Raw genomic sequence first — 19,620 nt, 5'->3', positions numbered from 1 at the left:
ACTAAAGTTTCAATTATTAAATTTTATATAAAACAAATCTACAATACTTTAATTATATAATTCAAATTAGAATGATATTTATTTATAAAACTCGATCAGTATAAAAAAAAAATCCTAACCAGAGATTTTATTTTATTTTTGGATAGCATTTCCTTTAACCATGTTTGAAGGTCAGGCACACTATATCCTAGGCTAGTCTACATTCAAAAAGCCCAGTAAATGAAAGCCCATTAAGCCCAAATCATAAACCCTAGATACCTACCAAACATCTCATATATCGCGCCACAGTTTTACAGCCTCTTCTAAACACCCACTCGATTTCGTCTGCAATTTTGTTATCGATCGAGAGAGGGAAAGATGCCTGCGGGACATGGATTACGTTCAAGAACAAGGGATTTGTTCGCAAGAGGATTCAGGAAGAAGGGTACCATTCATCTTTCCACTTACCTCAGAACTTATCACGTCGGAGATTACGTCGACGTCAAGGTGAACGGCGCCATTCACAAAGGTATGCCCCACAAGTTCTACCATGGCCGCACCGGTCAAGTTTGGAACGTCACCAAGCGCGCCATCGGCGTCGAAATGAACAAACAGGTCAAATCTCTCTTCCTTCCCACCTCTATCTTTATGCGTATCTCAAGAATTTGATACTTTAGTTGCTATTTAAGATCTATCTCGCATTTGGGTTCGAGATATCATTGGATGTGCTTTTAGGGTTTCTGATTATCCCCCTTTTGTTCGATTTGTGTGTTTAATACGTATCGATCAAACAGGTTGGTAACAGAATCATCAAGAAGAGGATTCATGTTCGAATTGAACATGTGATGCCTTCGAGGTGCAATGAGGAACTGAAACAGAGGATTAAGAAGAACGATCAGCTGAAGGCGGAGGCGAAGGCGAAGGGGGTTGTGATCAGTACCAAAAGGCAACCACTTGGACCGAAACCAGGGTTTATGGTTGAAGGGACGACTCTAGAGACTGTAACTCCGATTCCATATGATGTTGTCAATGATCTCAAGGGTGGATATTAAGTCTAAAGCTTGTTTCAAATCTTTGTGTCAGTTTTGTTTTATGACATTGATATGTTTTATGTTTAATTTAGACTGGTTTTGTGTTTTTGTTGATTTATCAAGGATTTGGTTGAAACTTTTTAAACTATTTTCATGAAGCAGATGTTAGTTTTCGTATGGATTTGTGCTTTCAACTTTGTGATTTGATTATTGCTTTGAAATCGTTGAAAGTTGTGGCGTATATTGAAAAGTTAAATTATTTTGGATGTTGGATGTTTTCTCCAACATTATAATCTGACTATTCAATATTATGTTGAAATTTTCTAAAACATATAACAAAATTGAGAAAAATACAGCTCTTGTAGATTTTTTTTTACAGTTGATAAGATTTTAATGATTATTACATCGAAATACGACCATTCGTTATCTTTTGAATTGACATATTTGACTATAATTTGTTCAAGTTCAACACCATCTTCGTACTTATTGATCCTCCAATCCAAGTTGTTCTAATGTAGTATTGTCTTATAAGCATAGGTCGTTTGACATCAAGGGTTCCATTTATTTCATAAACAAGTTTGTTTTTAACAGGGGAAATTCTTATAAAAACATAATATATTTTCATCAAAGTTTTAAAAAAACCATTGTGTTATTTATTTGTATGTTAAAATCTTGGTGTTATTTATTTGTATGCTAGAATCTTTATATTTTTTAAAACGTAATTGAGCTCGGTAAATTCTACCTAGATAGTAGACCTGACAATGGAGCGGTTTTTAACATTGATCCGATCCAAACCCGTAAGAATTATATGGGTTTGCAGCGTAGTTGTTGATTTGTTTACCCGTTAACGATCCATACCCACTAACCTTTTTATTAAATGGGTCGGGTATGGATCATCATCTATTCGCTCCATTTATAATACGCCCCATATAAATTTTAGAATTATACATTTATATTTTATACTTCTTAACATTTAATTTTAATTCCAATCAAAATTCCAAAGGGCAAAGGCCAAAGAGAAAAAATGTTTTTACATAGAAATCAATAAGTCGGTTTCTAAACATATAGACTTCTATCAAGAATCATAATGTCATTCAATTTATATTCATCAACAAATCGACATATCCATTTCTAATTCAATAAATCACTTTTTAACATGAAAAAAGTTGGCAATTGCTGCTACAACCGACAGTCATAAATCAATCCAAAGTTGTTGCTATAGTGATTTTTAATTCCGATTGAAATTCCTCGAGTATGTAACGTCCTTTTCTAGATCAATCTTTTTATTTAACAAAATGTTATTTTAAGTATTAAGATATAGTATACCTTTTTTTGTTTATGAAATTTTATTTTAGGAATTAATTAAAATGTGTTTGATTATTTAAAAAACCTTTAGGTTACGGGGCAATTTTAGATATTCGTTGATTCGGTGGATAAAGATATGAGTCTGATTATTTAAAACCCTGCGGGTTACGGAACGGGTTTGGATCGAATTTTGAAAATTTTTAAAAAGGTTTGGATCAAGGCCGATTCGCTCCAAACCCACTCCATTACCAGATCTACTAGCTAGCCAAAAATGCTAGGCAATCAATTCTCGACATTTTGATTTTTACAATTTATTAGATTAAAAAAATTCAAAAAAATATGAGGGTTTAAAAGCATTAAAGAAATAATATAATGGTTTTTTTAATTCTTTCAAGAAAATAGATTAGGTTTTTCTGAGATTAAAAAACTTTAAATAAGAATTTGAAAAAACATAAAGTTTTAGTACACTAAAAGATAATATAATGGTTTCATTTATGAAAATACTGTTGGATTTTCTTTAAGTTTTCCCTTTTATCAGTTTTAGCTACCTATTGTAATTATCATGATCATGCAATAACTATGTTGTTTTAGTAATTCTAGCAGCATTCCAAAGTTGTTTCAATAACCACATGTGTCTCACATTAAAACCATCTTGGTATTATTTCATTCTTTTACTATACGATCTTATTTTTTTATTTTAATAAAATGCTTCAAATCTCATAGGTATATGATGTCTATGTTAATATAGTCATTATTATAGTATTTCAAATCCATTCCAACAGTTAAACATACATATAAACTTAGTAATCACTTTTGTCATTTTAGTCTTCTTATCTTATTTTTGACCAATTAGTCATTTTCTTTCTTAACTGTGTTTAACTCCATGTTATGTTATGTTATAGAAGGTGTTAACTTAAAAAATGGTTTGTTAACTTATTACTGGTTCTATACCGGTATAAGTTAAAATGAATGTTTGGATAGATTATTTTTCAAAAACAATTTATAACAGTGTAAAACCGAAGATAAGTCATTTTTCTAAAGTTACTAATCCATAACTTATCAAAACTCATTATAGCATATAGTTGTCCAACACCTTTAGAAGTTTATTATTATTATTATTATTATTATTATTATTATTATTATTATTATTATTATTGTTATTTTGCCAAACATTAAAAATAACTTATCAACTTATAACATTATGATATTGGATAAGCTAATCCAAACATTTTCTTAAACACTTCTATAAGTTAATAAACTGTAAGTTAAAAAACTAAAAAGCTTAGTCAAACACCCTCATAATCTATACATGCACCAATAGTGTTTTAAACATGTATAAATGTTCATAGGTTCTTTTAAATCAATTCGAGATTTTATTGATACTTCTCTCATTAATACCAACAATTAGATTTCAAAATATCGCTTAATTTTATCATTTATGCAACTTTTGATAATTTGATCCGTTAAAATTTTCAAAAACATAATATTTTGTAAAACTCATTACTTTTCATCTACTTTGCCTCTAATGTATTCCCAACCCTTTATAAATATCATTCTAAGTCTATAGTATATTCACTTGCACTTTTATGTGCTAAATATATAAGTTTTTACTTTTATCTTTGTCCGGTTATTTTTAGGATTAAACAAAATACATATTTTTTTCTTGAACCCAACTTTGTTATTTCTTTCATTCGTGTATCATTCTAAGATAAGGAATCATACTAATTAGGTTTTAGTCATTTTCCACTTTTATTTTCATGTTTAAAATGGTCATTTTACCAATTTCAATTCTTTTTCGTCAAGCTTTAAGTATTTACTTCTATTTACATTTTTTCGTACTTATTGACCATTTCCAAATTCACTTGCATTCTATCGTACATTCAAATATTCTTACTTTACATATTTTAAGAATAACATCCTACATTGGTTTTACCCATTTCTAATCAATATTTGCATTTAGCTTTTTCCAATAAGCAATTTTCCATCATTCTTTTTAACGTACACGTTGAAGTCTTCTTTACCAAAATCATATATTCAAACTTTAAGTACACTTGTAATTGACCAATTTTCTTTATCTTTTGAATAATATGTATTAATAAGCATATTAACCTCATCATCTTCATCTTACATTTCAAATTTTAATTTTAATTTCAATTTCAATTTCAAAATACATCTGGATATGACTTTTTTGTGCAGATTTTGAAAAAGAATAACCAATTGAAACAAAAAATCGTATGTCCCTAGAACTATAAATAACGATCTTCTATATGTTAATGATAAATAAGATGTAAAAACGTTATTATAGTTATGAAAATATTATTATGGTAATATATATATATATATATATATATATATATATATATATATATATATATATATATATATATATATATATATATAATCAGTCATGTTGGTTATGAACTCTTTACATAATCATAATATGCTTAAAACACTTCAAAGTTCAAACTATATTACTTGATTCTTACACTTGAATAATAAAAAGTAAATTCAAACATTATCTTTTACAGTTCTATTATAGTTGAACAAAGTAATAAAATATGTGGAAAAAAACTATCGTTTCAATTTTTGTTCATATACATTACAAATGACTTGTTCAATATGTTTTCCATTCACTAGAAATGGAAATATTTAAGATCTGTTTGGTATTAAAGAGGTCTTAAAGCAAAAAAGCATTTGAAGATTTTATATCCACGTGTCAAGAGACATAACAAGCATCTGCCATTTGTTTGATGAAGCTTACAAATCACATTGAAACTAAAGGGGAAGTGAGTAAGCACAAAGAAAAGAACATGTTATTATTGCAATCCTAAATGTTTGACAAAACTAATTCTGTTTTTATTTATTTATTTATGTGTACTATAATATTGTATTTTAAAAATCTACCTTATTAGAACATTATATTCTAAAAACTCTACCACATTACACATTGTTATAACTTGATAGAAGTTGCTAAAATAAATTTATTATTGAGATTAAATATAAAGTATTCCAACTAGCACTTACTTTAATAAAATATGTATTGGATTTCAATTCTTAAATTCACAATAATCATTTTAAAAACACACAATAAAGAGGCATAGAATAAAGTAGAGGCTTACAAACTGTATAAAGAGGAAACAAAACAACCCTTTATAAACTAATGCATACATAACATACCTTCCTTAAGCCTAACCATCAAACCTCAAAATGAAGACATCAAAATCAAGCAAATTCCCGACATTTTTGCTTATACTCCTACTCTTTTTAGGTATGATTTCTATTTTCTCATTCAGTTATAGTAATTCCAACATAAATCACTTCTTTATTTCTTCATTTTATTTAAAAGAATATATATTTATTTTGAGATGAATAGCTTGTGCAACCACAACTATGGTGTTTGGTGTTGCTCATGGTATCAGAATCCCGGAGCACGCGTGCAAAAAGACGATTAGCATGAGGAAATGTGAGGTGAGAGGATGCGAAGATAAGTGTAGCAAAAAAGAGCCATTTGGTGTTGGAAAATGTAGTGGTAATATGTGTATATGTTCATATTATTGTGAGTTGCCCCCAATGTGATTATGATTATGATTCTTGACGTATGTAAGCCTCCCCATTCTAGAAATAAGGTCTTTGATCTATGTTGAGAGCCCAAATCTTCTTCTTAGTTGTTATTTTTTTATTTTTTATTTTTAATATTTAATCTTTTTAAAACATTAGATATATGCATCTTCACATACATCAAATCAACTTAAACACGAAGACGGAAAAAATAATGGTGAGTACCAACTCTTATCACAAAGACCAATTTATATCCGGTTATGTAGAATTCGATATTAGAAACAAAAAAATACGGCCCTTTTAGGATCAAATTGGTTCGAGTCTAATTCTTTTTATTTTATTTTGTATATAAATCTAATTATTATTTTTTTTCTTTTTATTTGGTCTTTCTAGGACCAAAAGTCTAGTTTTAGTTCAGATTGGTGTTCTCATCTGACTGCTTTTTTGATAAAAGTTTAAAACTAAAAAAAATGTAACCGGTTCACCAACAATGTTTTCATATCCATCCTCTACTAAAACAATTATAACATTATTTCAATTATGAATTATATAGCTTTCTTGATCATATTCAATACATTAATTATTTATAAATTAATTGTGAAACCCATTATTACATGAGTTTATTCAAAAAAATTAAAAAATATAAGAAGATCAAAAAAATTAGAAAGTTTGAATTTAGAAGGAAAAAGAGAAAAATATTTAACTATTAAGATTGAAGTGCTCATTTAAAAAAAAAAAAAATAAACAGATAATTTAAATAAATAAACAATTAAAATAATTAGATTAAATTTAGAAATTTATAAATTATAATGAAAGTTACATTAATGAATTTTATATGCATTAATTATTATATTTATTACCTTTAAATATTATATTGAATATAATAAAATGAAGAAAAAAAACACAAAACACAAAATTTTGTTATGCATTTATTATTACATTTAAAGATTATATGAAATTTAATAAAATGGGAAAAAAAGCACAAAATGACATATATGGATATAACTTAATCTAAAATTACCATAAAATGATATGTGGTATTATGAATGAAATAATAACAAGTGATAAAAAAGGTTTTTATTTATATTATATTTATTACCTTTAAATATTATATAGAATTTAATAAAATGGAAAAAAAAACACACAAAATTTTAATATGCATTTATTATTACATTTAAATATTATATGAAATTTAATAAAATGAAAAAAAAGCACAAAATGACATATAGATATAATATAATCTAAAATTACCATAAAATGAGACGTGGTATGATGCTTAAGAGAATGACAACTGGTAGAAACGGTTTTATTAATATTATATTTATTACCTTTAAATATTATTTAGAATTTAATAACATGGAAAAAACCCACAAAATTTAGATATGCATTTATTATTATATTTATTATATTTAAATATTATATTGAATTTAATAAAATGAAAAAACAAAGCACAAAATGATATATCTTACATACTTATAAAGCTTGCATTTTTCCTTGATTGTCATTCATTTGAAACCCCCCACAATAATTTTCTAAAACCTCATGCATTTGAAACCCCCAAACATTTTCACCTTCTTAATAATTAATCACACATAATCAATGGTAACTCATATGAGATAATAATTTGCTAAAACCTCATGCATTTGTATAGTATTAGAACATGTTTGAGTTTTTGGGTTTTAGACTTTAGTAAATGGGTAATCCGTTTGATACGTTGGATTTGAAGCTATCTTATTCGAATTACCCAAAACAACAGATAAATTAATAATATATGCTCATGCATGTTTTGTACAAGTCCCAATCAAAATACAATATATCATGATCATAGAATTAAGTGTCTTTTATTCAATTTTTGATTTTATAACAAAATTTTATTTACGTGGCGAAGAAAGAAAACTTGAAGATGAATATTTAGGTTGGATGTTTATATAAGATTTGTTTTAAATATTATATATATATATATATATATATATATATATATATATATATATACACATACATACATACATACATACATAAATGTGTATCAAATACAGTCCATCACAGATTTAATGTTATAAACTACAATAAAACCCAAAGTGGTTTTCCAAATATAATGTTTATACTATAATATAATATATTAAAAGAATACCATATAGTAGACGAATCCCACATGTTGTGCAGAAATTTAGTTGCATATATAATATATTATAATTATATTTCATTTAAAATATGTTAGGGTCATTTGGTTATTACATTGTTGTATTAGGCGCTATAGTTAAATATATTTTGAATGACTCTTACAAAAATGATGTCTGTAATTTGAACATAACGTAATATCTTATGATGTTTATTGAATGATATTATCTTCGATTGAGCACTTTTTATTTGGAATCAACTTTATTATAGTTAAAAAATTTGGTTCCATTTTTTTTTCATTAGTTTTAGAATATGATTTTTTTATATTAACTTAAAATATGTCAGTATCTTAAAATAGATTGAGAATGTGATTTTTTATATTTACTTAAAATACGATACCATTTTCTATTCAATAGTAAAACTAACAAAAGTCGTTAAATATGTATTTTTATGAGGTTCAACATAAATAAACGACTACAAATGAGAATCCATATCTAATCAATCATCAACTAATTACATTAGATACTAATGTGTACATAAAAATTACATTTAAAATTTTAAACTAATAGTAAAAAAAATTCATTATTTCTTATGATAAAAAATTTGTAAATCAAAAAATATACATGCTATTTAATCGCATACAAGTTTTATGTATGGCTTATTCACAATACATTAAACCATATATAACCATATTAAACTACATAATTATCCCACTGCGCAACGTGTGGGCATTCGCCTAGTATGGATATAGTTTAATATAAAATTACCACAAAATGACATGTGGCATGAAGCATGAGAAAATGACAAGTGACAGAAACAATTATATTATATATATATATATATATATATATATATATATATATATATATATATATATATATAGAGAGAGAGAGAGAGAGAGAGACGTAACCTTGCGCCTTTCACAATAGTACATTTAAGTGGTTAAAATAATTATGAGAAAAAATAGAAATAGTATGTGAAATTTAATAAAATGGAAAAAAACATAAAATGACATATATATATATATATATATATATATATATATATATATATATATATATATATATATAGATAGATAGATATAATTTAATTTAAAATTACCATAAAATGAGATTTGACATGACGCATGAGAGAATGACAAGTGGTAGAAACGATTTTATGTATATTACTAGGCGAATGTCTGCGCGTTGCGCTGAAACACTTATATAGTTGAAGTCTTTACAAATATATGTTTTCTTTAAATATAACAATAAAATTATTGTTAAATTTGATATAATAATTTGTATATTAAATTGATATAATATATTGATTATTTTGAATTATATGATAATATATACATCTATTATAACTGCATAATCTCAATTGTTTGATTGACTTCTATCCGCAAGTTACATATGAATAAAATTAAATATAATATATGGTTTAATGTTATTTATAGTTGTTGTTATTATTCATTAATTTTTTAAAATTTATTTGCTTAATGTTTTAAATTCTATCATTATAATTATTTAAAACATCAAACATTGTTTTTTGATTTTAAAGGTAACAATATAATCATTTATATAGAGTTATTTTTAACATTATTATTTTATGTTATTTTAAGGTACATATTTGAAACCTTTTAACGATTATAAAAATATTTTTAGGAAATATTTTAGTTAAACTGAGATTACAATTTAATTTTTGCATTTATCACTACAATTTATCACTTTTAACTATTTGTAAAATATTCATGGGATGTGTATATCACATAATTTTTTTGTCTCACTTTATCAAGCTTAAATGTTTGGAGGAACTTGTGCAGATGGCTACAAAACCACATATAACCGCTGTAATAACATTGACCAAAGAGAAAATGGACATGTCATTAGGTAGAAACAACACACCATTTGGGTTTAATATCAATTATTGTATTAAACTATGTATCTATTTTTTCTTAGAGATAACATTGGTTTTGTTACTTTTCCTGTTAAGTATCAATGTGTTGTGTTTTGACCTTTCAAATGGGATATCTTGGAAGTTGTTGTCACCATGGTTAACAAGGTCATATACTTGATCTAGAAAGTGTTTTTGTGTCAAACGAAGTTCCATGTATCTATTCTTTCTTCTAGATGATAATATTAAAATGTCCATTAGTTTCATTTCTCATTTGGACACAAATGCTCATGTATTGTATTTTGTAAAAGGGGACAAAAATGGCCAAAGGTTCCATTTTGTTAAATATTTTAGACATAAATGCCCCTCTATTTGTAACTCTGTTTTTGTAATTTGTCCCACTTTTTATTTTGAAAGTGCATTGTTATTCTTGATTTAATTTTTAAAGTGCATTGCTATTTTTGGTTTCATTTGTATGTATCATGTAAAACTCTATTGGTATGCATCATAGGAAACTTAAGAAAAATACACATTGCGACATCTTTTGAACCTCAAAGAAATAAAATCATAAATATTCCAAAAATGACCAATGTGCCCTTTATTTTGAAACCAAGAAATCCAATTCTTTATAATTTCATAATGTCAATCGGTTCTTTCAAAATAATTAATCTAAAAATAACTAAAACTGAAAATCAGTCTTTTCCACATATTCATCGGTCTTTCTTGTTCAAAACGGTACATTAAGATCAAATTGGTAGTTCGGCTCATCATTATAAGAAATTGCTCCATGCTCACGACTCAAACCCGTTGGATCTTGTTGTATGTTATCCGTTTTTTCAAGTACATAAATAAACACAGTTATTAAAAACTACATTAAACAAAAAAATATATAAATAGATAAAATATTACATTTTTCTTTCTATTCTTCTTCATAACCCGTTCTACTGTAGATTCTTTTCTCTTGGATGGTGGACGGCCTTTACTACGTACTTGCAAGGGCGGTAACAATTTTTTAGTCAAGTCTGGAACACGAACATCTTCAACTATCAAATTTATATTACTACTACAACCCCAAAATGAATCATCTTTTAACTTTTCTTTAGCCATATTTATACAACTTAGCAAGTATTCATATTTTTCGTGAGAATTAGCAATATGCGCAACCTCATAAAAATTGGAACACAAGTGGTCAAACTGTTTAGCATTTTCACCACTCATCAAATCTTCATAACAATTTATTACCGAGTAGTGTCCATGCTTCATCCACCAAGACAAAATATATCGTGGATGAATTTCTTTAACATCCTTCTCAATCAATATCTTCACCATATGCCTACAAATAATTCCGCGAAACTCAAACAAATGACAAGAACATTGTATATCAAATGCGATTGCATCATTCCTAACAATATAAACAACTCTTTTTTTTTTTAAATCTCCATGTTTCCCTTCGATAACATTTATGACATGAAATACATATTGTGCACCATCCACTTTGACCAATAAAGAATTGCAAAACAACATACCTCGTAACTCATCTTGAAACAACTTAAAAATTGCATTTGTGTACGCCTCCTGAAACTGCCTCTCAAAATAAAACCCAGTTACTAACTTATATGAAGAATTAAGAGACTCAAAATCAGCCTTATTTTCTTTCTCAATCTTGCTTTTTAGCGCATTGTCATATTGCTCAACAAATTATCGTAATGATGTTTTAGAATTAACATACGGATCAAAAAAAGCAATTATGCTTTCACTTCGTTGTGTAGTAGACATCCCTACGCAAAAGTTTACTTTTACATATATCAGCACCCAATGATTTCGATCGTTTAATAAAGAACATAACCACTCATTTTTTTCAAGTCCATATTTTCAACCAGCTTGCACCACCCATCTTCAAACTCTTGAGTGTTCGCACAAGGGTTTTTAGAGTCTTCTTTATTACTTTATATTGATCCAATCTACTTAATTTTTCAAAAATCTTTTTCATAATATGCCAAAGACAAAGACGATGATGAGATTCGGGGAATACCTGTGCCACAGCTCCTTGCATTGATCGACATTGATCTGTAATTATTGCTTTTGGTGCCCTTCCATTCATGCATTCTAACCATGACTTGAATAACCATACATATGTTTCTGTATCCTCTCGAGAAAGCAAACCACATCCAAATAAAATAGATTGTTCATGGTGATTTACTCCAACAAAAGGTGCAAACGGCATATTATATTTGTTCGTCAAATATGTGTTGTCAAATGAAATAACATCTCCGAATGACTCGTAAGCTACCCTAGACCTTGAATCTGCCCAAAATACATTTTGCATACGACCTTCATCATCCATGTCAATCACGTAGAAAAATTTTGAACTTCTTTTTTGCATACGGGCAAAATAATTACGAATTGCCTCAACATCCCCTTGCCCAAGTCTTAGTTGTCTTACTTTTGCAATGTAAGATCTACAATCTGTCTCGCCAAAAGGCAAATTGTCATACCCTTTCTCTTCAACAACTAACAAATGAAAACTTTTGTTTAATGGAATTCCAGCATAATTATTCAACTCAAGTCTTCTCTTGGCATATGAATCCATTTTCTTATGTGATCGATGAAAACTAGATTTTTTGGGACGTAAAGCATGGTTATGTTCAAGAAAAACATGAGAGACAGTACATCTTCCATCACCATATGCAATTACACAAATATTTGTTTGACAATTTGTTTTAGAAGACTTTAGATATGGTTTGTTTGTCTTAGGCTCATATACACCTCCTCTGGAACATCCAAGTGAGTAGTATGTTGTGGCAATACATTTTTTTATTCTTGTACTAACTTTTCGTACACCAAATCCAATCTGGTATGTGTATTTTCTAAAGTAATCTTCAAGTTCGTTTTCTGAATCAAACATCATTCCAACTTTAGGAATGTTTTGATCTTGAGGATTGAGAATTGTATCCCCTTCACCTAAATTTGCGTCCTCCATACTGATCAATGACTATATCAACAATAAAACAAATATTTTATTAACAACAAACCAACTAATCAAACCAGAGACTGTTTCAACAATAAAACAAAAATTGTATTAACAATAAAGAAAATAATCATACCAGCGGGGCAGTGAGAATGTAAGAAAAAATTACATGTTGTCTTACTTGTTGTTTAAGATGGCTATGGCTGTCAATGTCAATGTCGATGTGTGCAACAGAGAAGAACGAGAACAATCAAATGAGAATAATCAAACGAGAATAGGGTTGGAGCCATATGGAAGAAACTGGTTACGTGATTTTACTTCTTTTTGTTTACGTGATTTTGTTTTCTTTCTTTTTTTTTTTTTTTTTTTTTTTTTTTTTTTTTTTTTAATTTTCAGTTACCTCATTAAAGGTATTATAGAGATATCAATTAAAATTAAATGGAACTGGAGAAGGATGACATGCGTAATGACATGTATAAAGGTCAAAATATTTGAAAACTTTGAGTTTATAAGAAAAAAAATATAATGAATTACTATAATGAAAATGTTTTTATCTTTTAAATTAAAAAAATAAATTTATTAATAAAATTGATATTCATTTATTAGTATATTTATTGCAACTATTACATTAAAATATTATGAAATTTAATAAAATAGAAAAAGTCATAAAATGACATGTGGACAAAAAAACTAATTCAAAATAACCACAAAATGAGATTTGATAAATTGAATGAGAGTGTAACAAGTAACAAAAAAAACTTCATTTATTAAAGTAAATATTATAATTAATTTAATATAGTAAAATGAAAAAAAAAAAAAAAAAAAAAAAAACCCACAAAATTTTGATATGCATTTATTATTATATTTTTTTCATTTAAATATTATATGAAATTTAATAAGTAGAAAAAAAAAACATAAATGACATATCTTATGCTAATAAAAATAGTAGTTCTTTTGACAAGTGTCATAATATTAGATCTCCTAATTAATATGATGTCACTTATCATTCTATTAATTCTTTATTTTAAATTGATTAAACCTTCTAATTAATGTGATTATATTTGTTTAATATATATATGGAAAATTAACTCCACGGATTTATTTGAATCAATGATTATAATTTTACATAATTAATAAAAATATCTTTTAATTAATAACTTATTTAAAATTTTATACAAAACAAATGATTAATAATATTGAATTTTTTACAAGTTTAATAATTTTGTAACCGTGGTTCCCACGGGTTATAAACTAGTATGGATATAATTTAATCTAAAATCACCACAAAATGACATTTAACATGATGCATGAGAGAATGACCAGCGACAGAAATGGTTTTATTTAATAGAGTAAAAAAAACCAGTAAAGTAACGAAGAAGAAGATACGAAGGTTTGTTGTGATTGTGGTTTAACCTAACCATTTGGCAACCTTTTTTGACCATATGAAAAAACACTATCTTTATATGCAAATCACAAGAAGTCAATAACTTGACCAAATTAGAACAAGGAGGAGTAAATCATAATTTTGTTACAATCTCAAATTACAAGATACTAATGTTTTCATGTTAAATTGCATACATATGAAGCCCTATATAATTCGATTACATTGATATGGGATTATGGATAATAGCAACACCTTGCTTTGAGAAATCTATGGTGCCAAAAACCATCAATCTTTAACACTTGTTCGTAGTATTTTCACATCATGAACAGGCCTAAAACAAAACAAAACATTAAAAATAATAATAATAATAATAACAAGACAAGAATTTATCAAAATCAATCATACATTTTCCAAATAAATAGAATAAAAAAGCAATATACCTATCAGTATTATCAGTCTGAACACTACCAAGTCTCTTCACAATCTCCATTCCTCTACATACTCTTCCAAATATCGTGTGTTTTCCTGAAAATTATGATAAGTGTTAATATTAAAATGGATCAAATTGATCAAAATAATCACTTTTTGAAAAACTACAATTACCATCAAGTGATTGAGCTGGTGCTAAGGTGATGAAGAACTGACTCCCATTTGTATTTGGACCAGCATTAGCCATGGATATGATACCAGCTCCAGTATGCTTCAGCTTTGGAGTGATCTCATCTTCAAACTTTGAGCTTCAACAATGGAAACAAACTCATGTCAAAAAAAAGAGTCAAATTTCTCAAACATAAGCGCAACTTGTCAGTAGATTGTTGAAATTCAATTTGAATTCTAGTTTTGATATCTACTTTTTTGTGTTCAGACTTCAAACGACAGATTTGATTGGGATTACGGATTCCAAGAGTATGGATTAGCTTCAACAATCTCGAATCAAACAAGTTCGTAAGATTGAAGCATAAAAATCGTAAAAGGAAAGCTTAATTGGAGATGAGAAAACGTACCCATAAATGGATTCTCCACCCCTTCCTGTGCCGGTGGGATCACCTCCTTGAATTATGAAATCCTGTTACAAAAATATAAACAATTATCCAGAATTAGCACTTACTTCCATGGATTATTATCGTTACTCGACACACGAAAACACAAAAGTGTTGAAACTTGGGGATTTTTGGAGTTACAGACCTTGATGATTCTGTGGAATTTAACGTTGTTGTAGTAACCCCTTCGAGATAGTTCAATGAAGTTTTTGCAAGTTTTGGGGGAGTGCTTATCGTACATCTGATCAATTTGACATCAATTAGTTTGTTCAAAGTTGTTTTGTAACAGTGAGAAAAAGCTCGAGAGTAGTCGAATACTTTACCTCAACGGTGAAAGAACCCATTGATGTTTCCAGGGTTACCTCCGGTGGACCTCCTTCGGCATTCGGCATGGTCGATTGCAATGGCGTAGATGCTGGAGGAGAGGCTACTCCGGTGATGGTTCGTCAGTGACCAGGGTTAGGGTTTAAGACTTTAAGTTACCGTCGATTGGATTACAATATATCGGGTCGTGAAAGGCATGTGGGTTTTATCCGACCCAAGTGTTGTAAAAACCTTTTTTCAGTTTTTTTTTTTTTTTTTTTAATTCTATTTTTGCTTTATAACTTTTTTTGTTTATTGTGTTTTTTGCAAAAAAAAGAATTAGATATAGGAGGTGGTATGTGACAGTTTTTTTTATTCTACTTTTGCTTTATAAGTTTCTTTGTTTATTGTATGTTTTGCAAAAAAAAAAAAAAATGATAGGAGGTGATATGTGACTGAAAGCTATAAATTATATGAGCAGTGGCAGACTCAGTTTATAGCTAGAGATAGTCTTTGTTATCTTTTAAAATCTTTCAAGAAATATAAGATGTTATAGTTAGGGATAGCCCATGTTACCCCTTAAAATCTTTCGAGAAATATAAGATGCTAACTGGGAAGATGAATAATTAGAGGGATTGTTAGGTTTCGATTTAGAGTCGGTTATTGGTGTGCTAGACTTTGATTAATGGTTCGTTGAAGAAAGTGTTAGATTGGGAAGGGGAACAAAAGTTGCTTGATGGTGTTGCGTACTTGTAATACTTCTTCGAGTAAGTGAGTTATGTCTACTTTATTTTCTTTCTAGTCTTATTTCCCACATCGCTCAACCACAATACGAAAATGGTTAAGGATGTTTCTTCTTTTCTTGCTTTTCAAGGTTGACCAAAATAATAGACAATGAAGAAGTAAATTAAGTCTCGAATCTCACCCCACCAGCTATGATTCTTACATCATTTGTTTTATTTCCTAATTTTGCACAATACTTCACAGAAAATGAAATGGGATTTGGACATTGTTGGAATAAAGAACCTATATGTCATAAGTACCATTCATCCTTGCTTTTTATTCCCTTCTGGCAGCATGTTAAAACTTGATGTATATTTGCAGAAGTACCTATCAACTTTTAAATTTATAAATCTAAGTACTTATCTACTAATGCACATATAGACAATGTACCTAGTCAGTTTATAGTATAATAAAGTAAGTTTGGTATATCATAGAAAACGGAATTTAACTAATAAAATAACTACTAAAAATTAAATCTAAAAACAATAACTAAAAAGAGGTTTTATCTGATTTTGCAAGTTTAGATTAACTTAACTATTCAGTTAACTAAAAACTAATCAAACACTTAACTAAGAAAGATTACTATCATGATCACTTTCGTTTAGCTTTGAATCCCTTTTTTTCTTATGGTTAGTTTCTAAACATGGATTTATTTAGTTGGTTACCAATATAAATATAATTAGCAGTCTTGATCCGATCTCTAATGTTTTCACCAATTCATGAACTACTATGTAACATTCATACACAAGTAAACACAAAAGTGATTATTAAAGATAGCTGACCTATGTAAGATATATGTAAGATTATTATATCTAATCAAGACAGATAATCAAACACAATTATGATCAAATTATGTTCGCTAACACAGTTAAAGTTGTTACATTTATTACTTTATCTAAGACTTGGCTACTCATAGCCCTAGCAATTTAACGATCACTAACTGCTAGGTAAACGAGTTCATGCAATTCAAATGGTCATTCAATTACACTTAACTTGAATTAAAGCAACAAATAGTAGAACTTGAACATGTTAGGTAATAATAATCAAACACAAGATAAAACCAACTTAATAAAAATCCATGAAAAGCAAGAAACTAACACATAGTATTAGGGTTCATCTACACTAAACGAATGTTCAATGCTTTAGCTACTCATGGCAGAAAATAAGCACAAAAACACATAAGAATTCAAGCTAAACATGTTTAATCTAATGCAAACCGAATGTGTAATGTAAATTCTTGCTACGATTATTCAAATCTTTAATCTCCAACCGATCTCCTTCCAAGGGTTATTTTCACGCTTTTCGGGATCTGAAATAGAATTAGAACTCCATAATATGTCTCCGCTCTGAAATAGTTGTATTTGTGATGACCAGTTAGGTCTAACTATTATTTTTTATTATGTTGTTTATGTGTGACTAAGACTGCGGATAGCCTCCAGGGTTGCTAATAACCCATAGGACGTGTTGTTGCCCACTGGGACTGTTGATAGTCCCTAGGGTTGCTGATAACCCATAGTTGTTTATTTATGTTGTGTTATATGTGTTTCAGGTAGTTCTGAGGATCGCAGGAAGGCGAAGGTCTGATTGTACACACTCGTTAGGAGATTTGTATTGGGTCAGTCTGTGATACTCTGATATTTTGTTATGATGACTTGTATTTGACACTTATGTTTTTGATGACTTGGCTTATGAACAATATTTTGGTAATTTAAAAATGGAAATTTTGGTTTAAAATTTGAGGTGTTACAATTATACATGACACTGCATTTTATAACATCATGTTATTGATGCGTTTACGCAACGCTAATGCATAATTGTCTTGTAAATTACAACTCATGCATCTTCGTTTGAATAATATAATATATTATTATATTATAATTACTCGTGATTGATTCCATGAAGTAATCTCTAAGCGTGGGTTTATCCAATACTCAAAATCTTTATTTTGTAAGTACTCATGAATATTTCAACAATCTTTATGCAATATCCAATCTCCATAGACAATCTACAATCGATTCATGACAAGCTTAATTCATTATTTACTTCCAAGAGTATGAGTGGATGTGAAATTTCAAATAATCAAAAATTACTCAGGAAGTAAAAATATGCAAAATGAAACACAAGAATAAATAATTAAAGAAGGCAATACCCATACTCATAAATAGTTATCTTTTTTTCAATCACCAAAATCAATTACATATGTTTTGTTACAAAGTTTTAATCTGTCAACTAACTACTAAGATTAACATCATCTATAAAGCCAATGTTCCTATTATGTTGGATGTGCTTGACCCTATTTAGAGCCTTCATGAAAGGATTTGCAAGATTATCTTCTGATGACACTCGTTTCACCTGGGGATGCCCATCTTCAACCACATGTCCGATGTAATGTTACTTTCTGTCAGTATGTTTGGACCTCCCATGATCCTTTGGTTATTTAGTCAAAGCAATCACGCCTACATTATCACATAAGAGTTCCATTGGCTATTGAATGGTCGAGACTACTCAGAGATCTACGATGAAATTCTTCAGCCAGAGCGCTTCCTTTGATGCCTTACTCATTGCAACGTAATATGATTCACAAGTGGGATAAACCACCATTTACTGCTTGGAACTTTTCCTTTCCAAGTCACCGCTCCACCGTTCAACAATAATACACGGCCAGATTAGGAACAAAAATTGTCTCGGTCTGTTTGAAAGCTAGCATCACTATAACCACTTACTTTCAACGTGTCATTTCCGCCAAGAGTTAGAAAATTTTCTTTTGTTATTTGTAAATACTTAAGAATATTATTGACTGCAGTCCGATGGACTCTAGCAGGATTTCCCTTAAAATCGACTAACCATGCTCAAAGCATAAGCCACATCAAGGCGAGTACACGTCATAACATACATGATCAATCCTATAGCCGAAGCGTATGTGACTCAACTCATTCCACTTATATCTTCATCATAACCAGGAGATTGAGTCTTACTCAACTTAACAATACAATGAATAGGTAATTTCCTTTTCTTGGAGTTTTACATACTAAAATGTTTCAGTATTTTATCAAAGTATGTACTTTAGCTAAGTCCAATAAGACGTTTCTTTATATCCCTTAAAATTCTTATCCCAAGAATATAGGTCGCTTCCTCTAGATCCTTCGTAGCAAAACATTTCTTAATCCAAGATTTCACTTCTTGCAAGGTCGGAATGTCGTTTCCTACAATGAGTATGTCATCAACATACAACACTAGAGAAGTTATTATACTCCCACTAGCTTTTGCATACACACA

The 19,620-nt window shown here is 28.6% G+C and overlaps 3 protein-coding genes and 1 long non-coding RNA gene across 4 annotated transcripts; 2 read left to right on the top strand and 2 right to left on the bottom strand.

Annotated features, from left to right (window-relative positions):
* Window positions 1-272: 272 nt before the first annotated feature.
* LOC145031407 (large ribosomal subunit protein eL21z/eL21y-like) lies at window positions 273-1,187 on the top strand. Its single transcript, XM_078979951.1, has 2 exons — window positions 273-594; window positions 774-1,187. The coding sequence occupies exons 1-2, from the start codon at window positions 358-360 to the stop codon at window positions 1,029-1,031; spliced, it is 495 nt and encodes a 164-aa protein (XP_078836077.1). The 5' UTR covers window positions 273-357; the 3' UTR covers window positions 1,032-1,187.
* A 4,296-nt stretch (window positions 1,188-5,483) lies between these two features.
* LOC145029024 (uncharacterized) lies at window positions 5,484-5,968 on the top strand. The gene is made up of 2 exons (XR_013676322.1): window positions 5,484-5,583; window positions 5,689-5,968. It is a non-coding gene; the product is annotated as an uncharacterized LOC145029024 (long non-coding RNA).
* A 4,625-nt stretch (window positions 5,969-10,593) lies between these two features.
* On the bottom strand, window positions 10,594-12,846 carry LOC145030018 (protein FAR1-RELATED SEQUENCE 5-like). The gene is made up of 4 exons (XM_078978459.1): window positions 11,754-12,846; window positions 11,583-11,644; window positions 10,776-11,528; window positions 10,594-10,734 (listed from the first exon to the last, which is right to left on the bottom strand). The coding sequence occupies exons 1-4, from the start codon at window positions 12,844-12,846 to the stop codon at window positions 10,594-10,596; spliced, it is 2,049 nt and encodes a 682-aa protein (XP_078834585.1).
* Window positions 12,847-14,322: 1,476 nt separating this feature from the next.
* LOC145031406 (Cyclophilin-like peptidyl-prolyl cis-trans isomerase family protein) lies at window positions 14,323-15,740 on the bottom strand. The gene is made up of 6 exons (XM_078979950.1): window positions 15,582-15,740; window positions 15,404-15,499; window positions 15,223-15,284; window positions 14,822-14,955; window positions 14,659-14,743; window positions 14,323-14,549 (listed from the first exon to the last, which is right to left on the bottom strand). Exons 1-6 carry the CDS (start codon window positions 15,648-15,650, stop codon window positions 14,504-14,506), a joined length of 492 nt encoding a protein of 163 aa, XP_078836076.1. The 5' UTR covers window positions 15,651-15,740; the 3' UTR covers window positions 14,323-14,503.
* Window positions 15,741-19,620: the final 3,880 nt, after the last annotated feature.

This window comes from Lactuca saligna, chromosome 2, assembly GCF_052625555.1.
Source record: "Lactuca saligna cultivar CGN05327 chromosome 2, ASM5262555v1, whole genome shotgun sequence".
Classification (NCBI taxonomy): Eukaryota; Viridiplantae; Streptophyta; class Magnoliopsida; order Asterales; family Asteraceae; genus Lactuca; species Lactuca saligna.
Note: the sequence above shows the minus strand (reverse complement) of the source record. Positions and strands in the feature narration are given on the sequence as shown.

Bases quoted from the DNA above. Each gene is read 5' to 3' on its own strand.
- LOC145031407 (XM_078979951.1), top strand. From the start codon at position 358: ATGCCTGCGGGACATGGATTACGTTCAAGAACAAGGGATTTGTTCGCA. The intron at 595-773 runs GTCAAATCTCTC...TCGATCAAACAG, and splicing joins GCGTCGAAATGAACAAACAG to GTTGGTAACAGAATCATCAA.
- LOC145031406 (XM_078979950.1), bottom strand. From the start codon at position 15,650: ATGCCGAATGCCGAAGGAGGTCCACCGGAGGTAACCCTGGAAACATCA. The intron at 15,500-15,581 runs GTAAAGTATTCG...CAAATTGATCAG, and splicing joins TGGGTTCTTTCACCGTTGAG to ATGTACGATAAGCACTCCCC. The intron at 15,285-15,403 runs GTCTGTAACTCC...TTTTTGTAACAG, and splicing joins AATTCCACAGAATCATCAAG to GATTTCATAATTCAAGGAGG.
- LOC145030018 (XM_078978459.1), bottom strand. From the start codon at position 12,846: ATGGAGGACGCAAATTTAGGTGAAGGGGATACAATTCTCAATCCTCAA. The intron at 11,645-11,753 runs GTGCAAGCTGGT...ACTTTTGCGTAG, and splicing joins CAAGAGTTTGAAGATGGGTG to GGATGTCTACTACACAACGA. The intron at 10,735-10,775 runs GTAATATTTTAT...TGTTTAATGTAG, and splicing joins AGAAGAATAGAAAGAAAAAT to TTTTTAATAACTGTGTTTAT.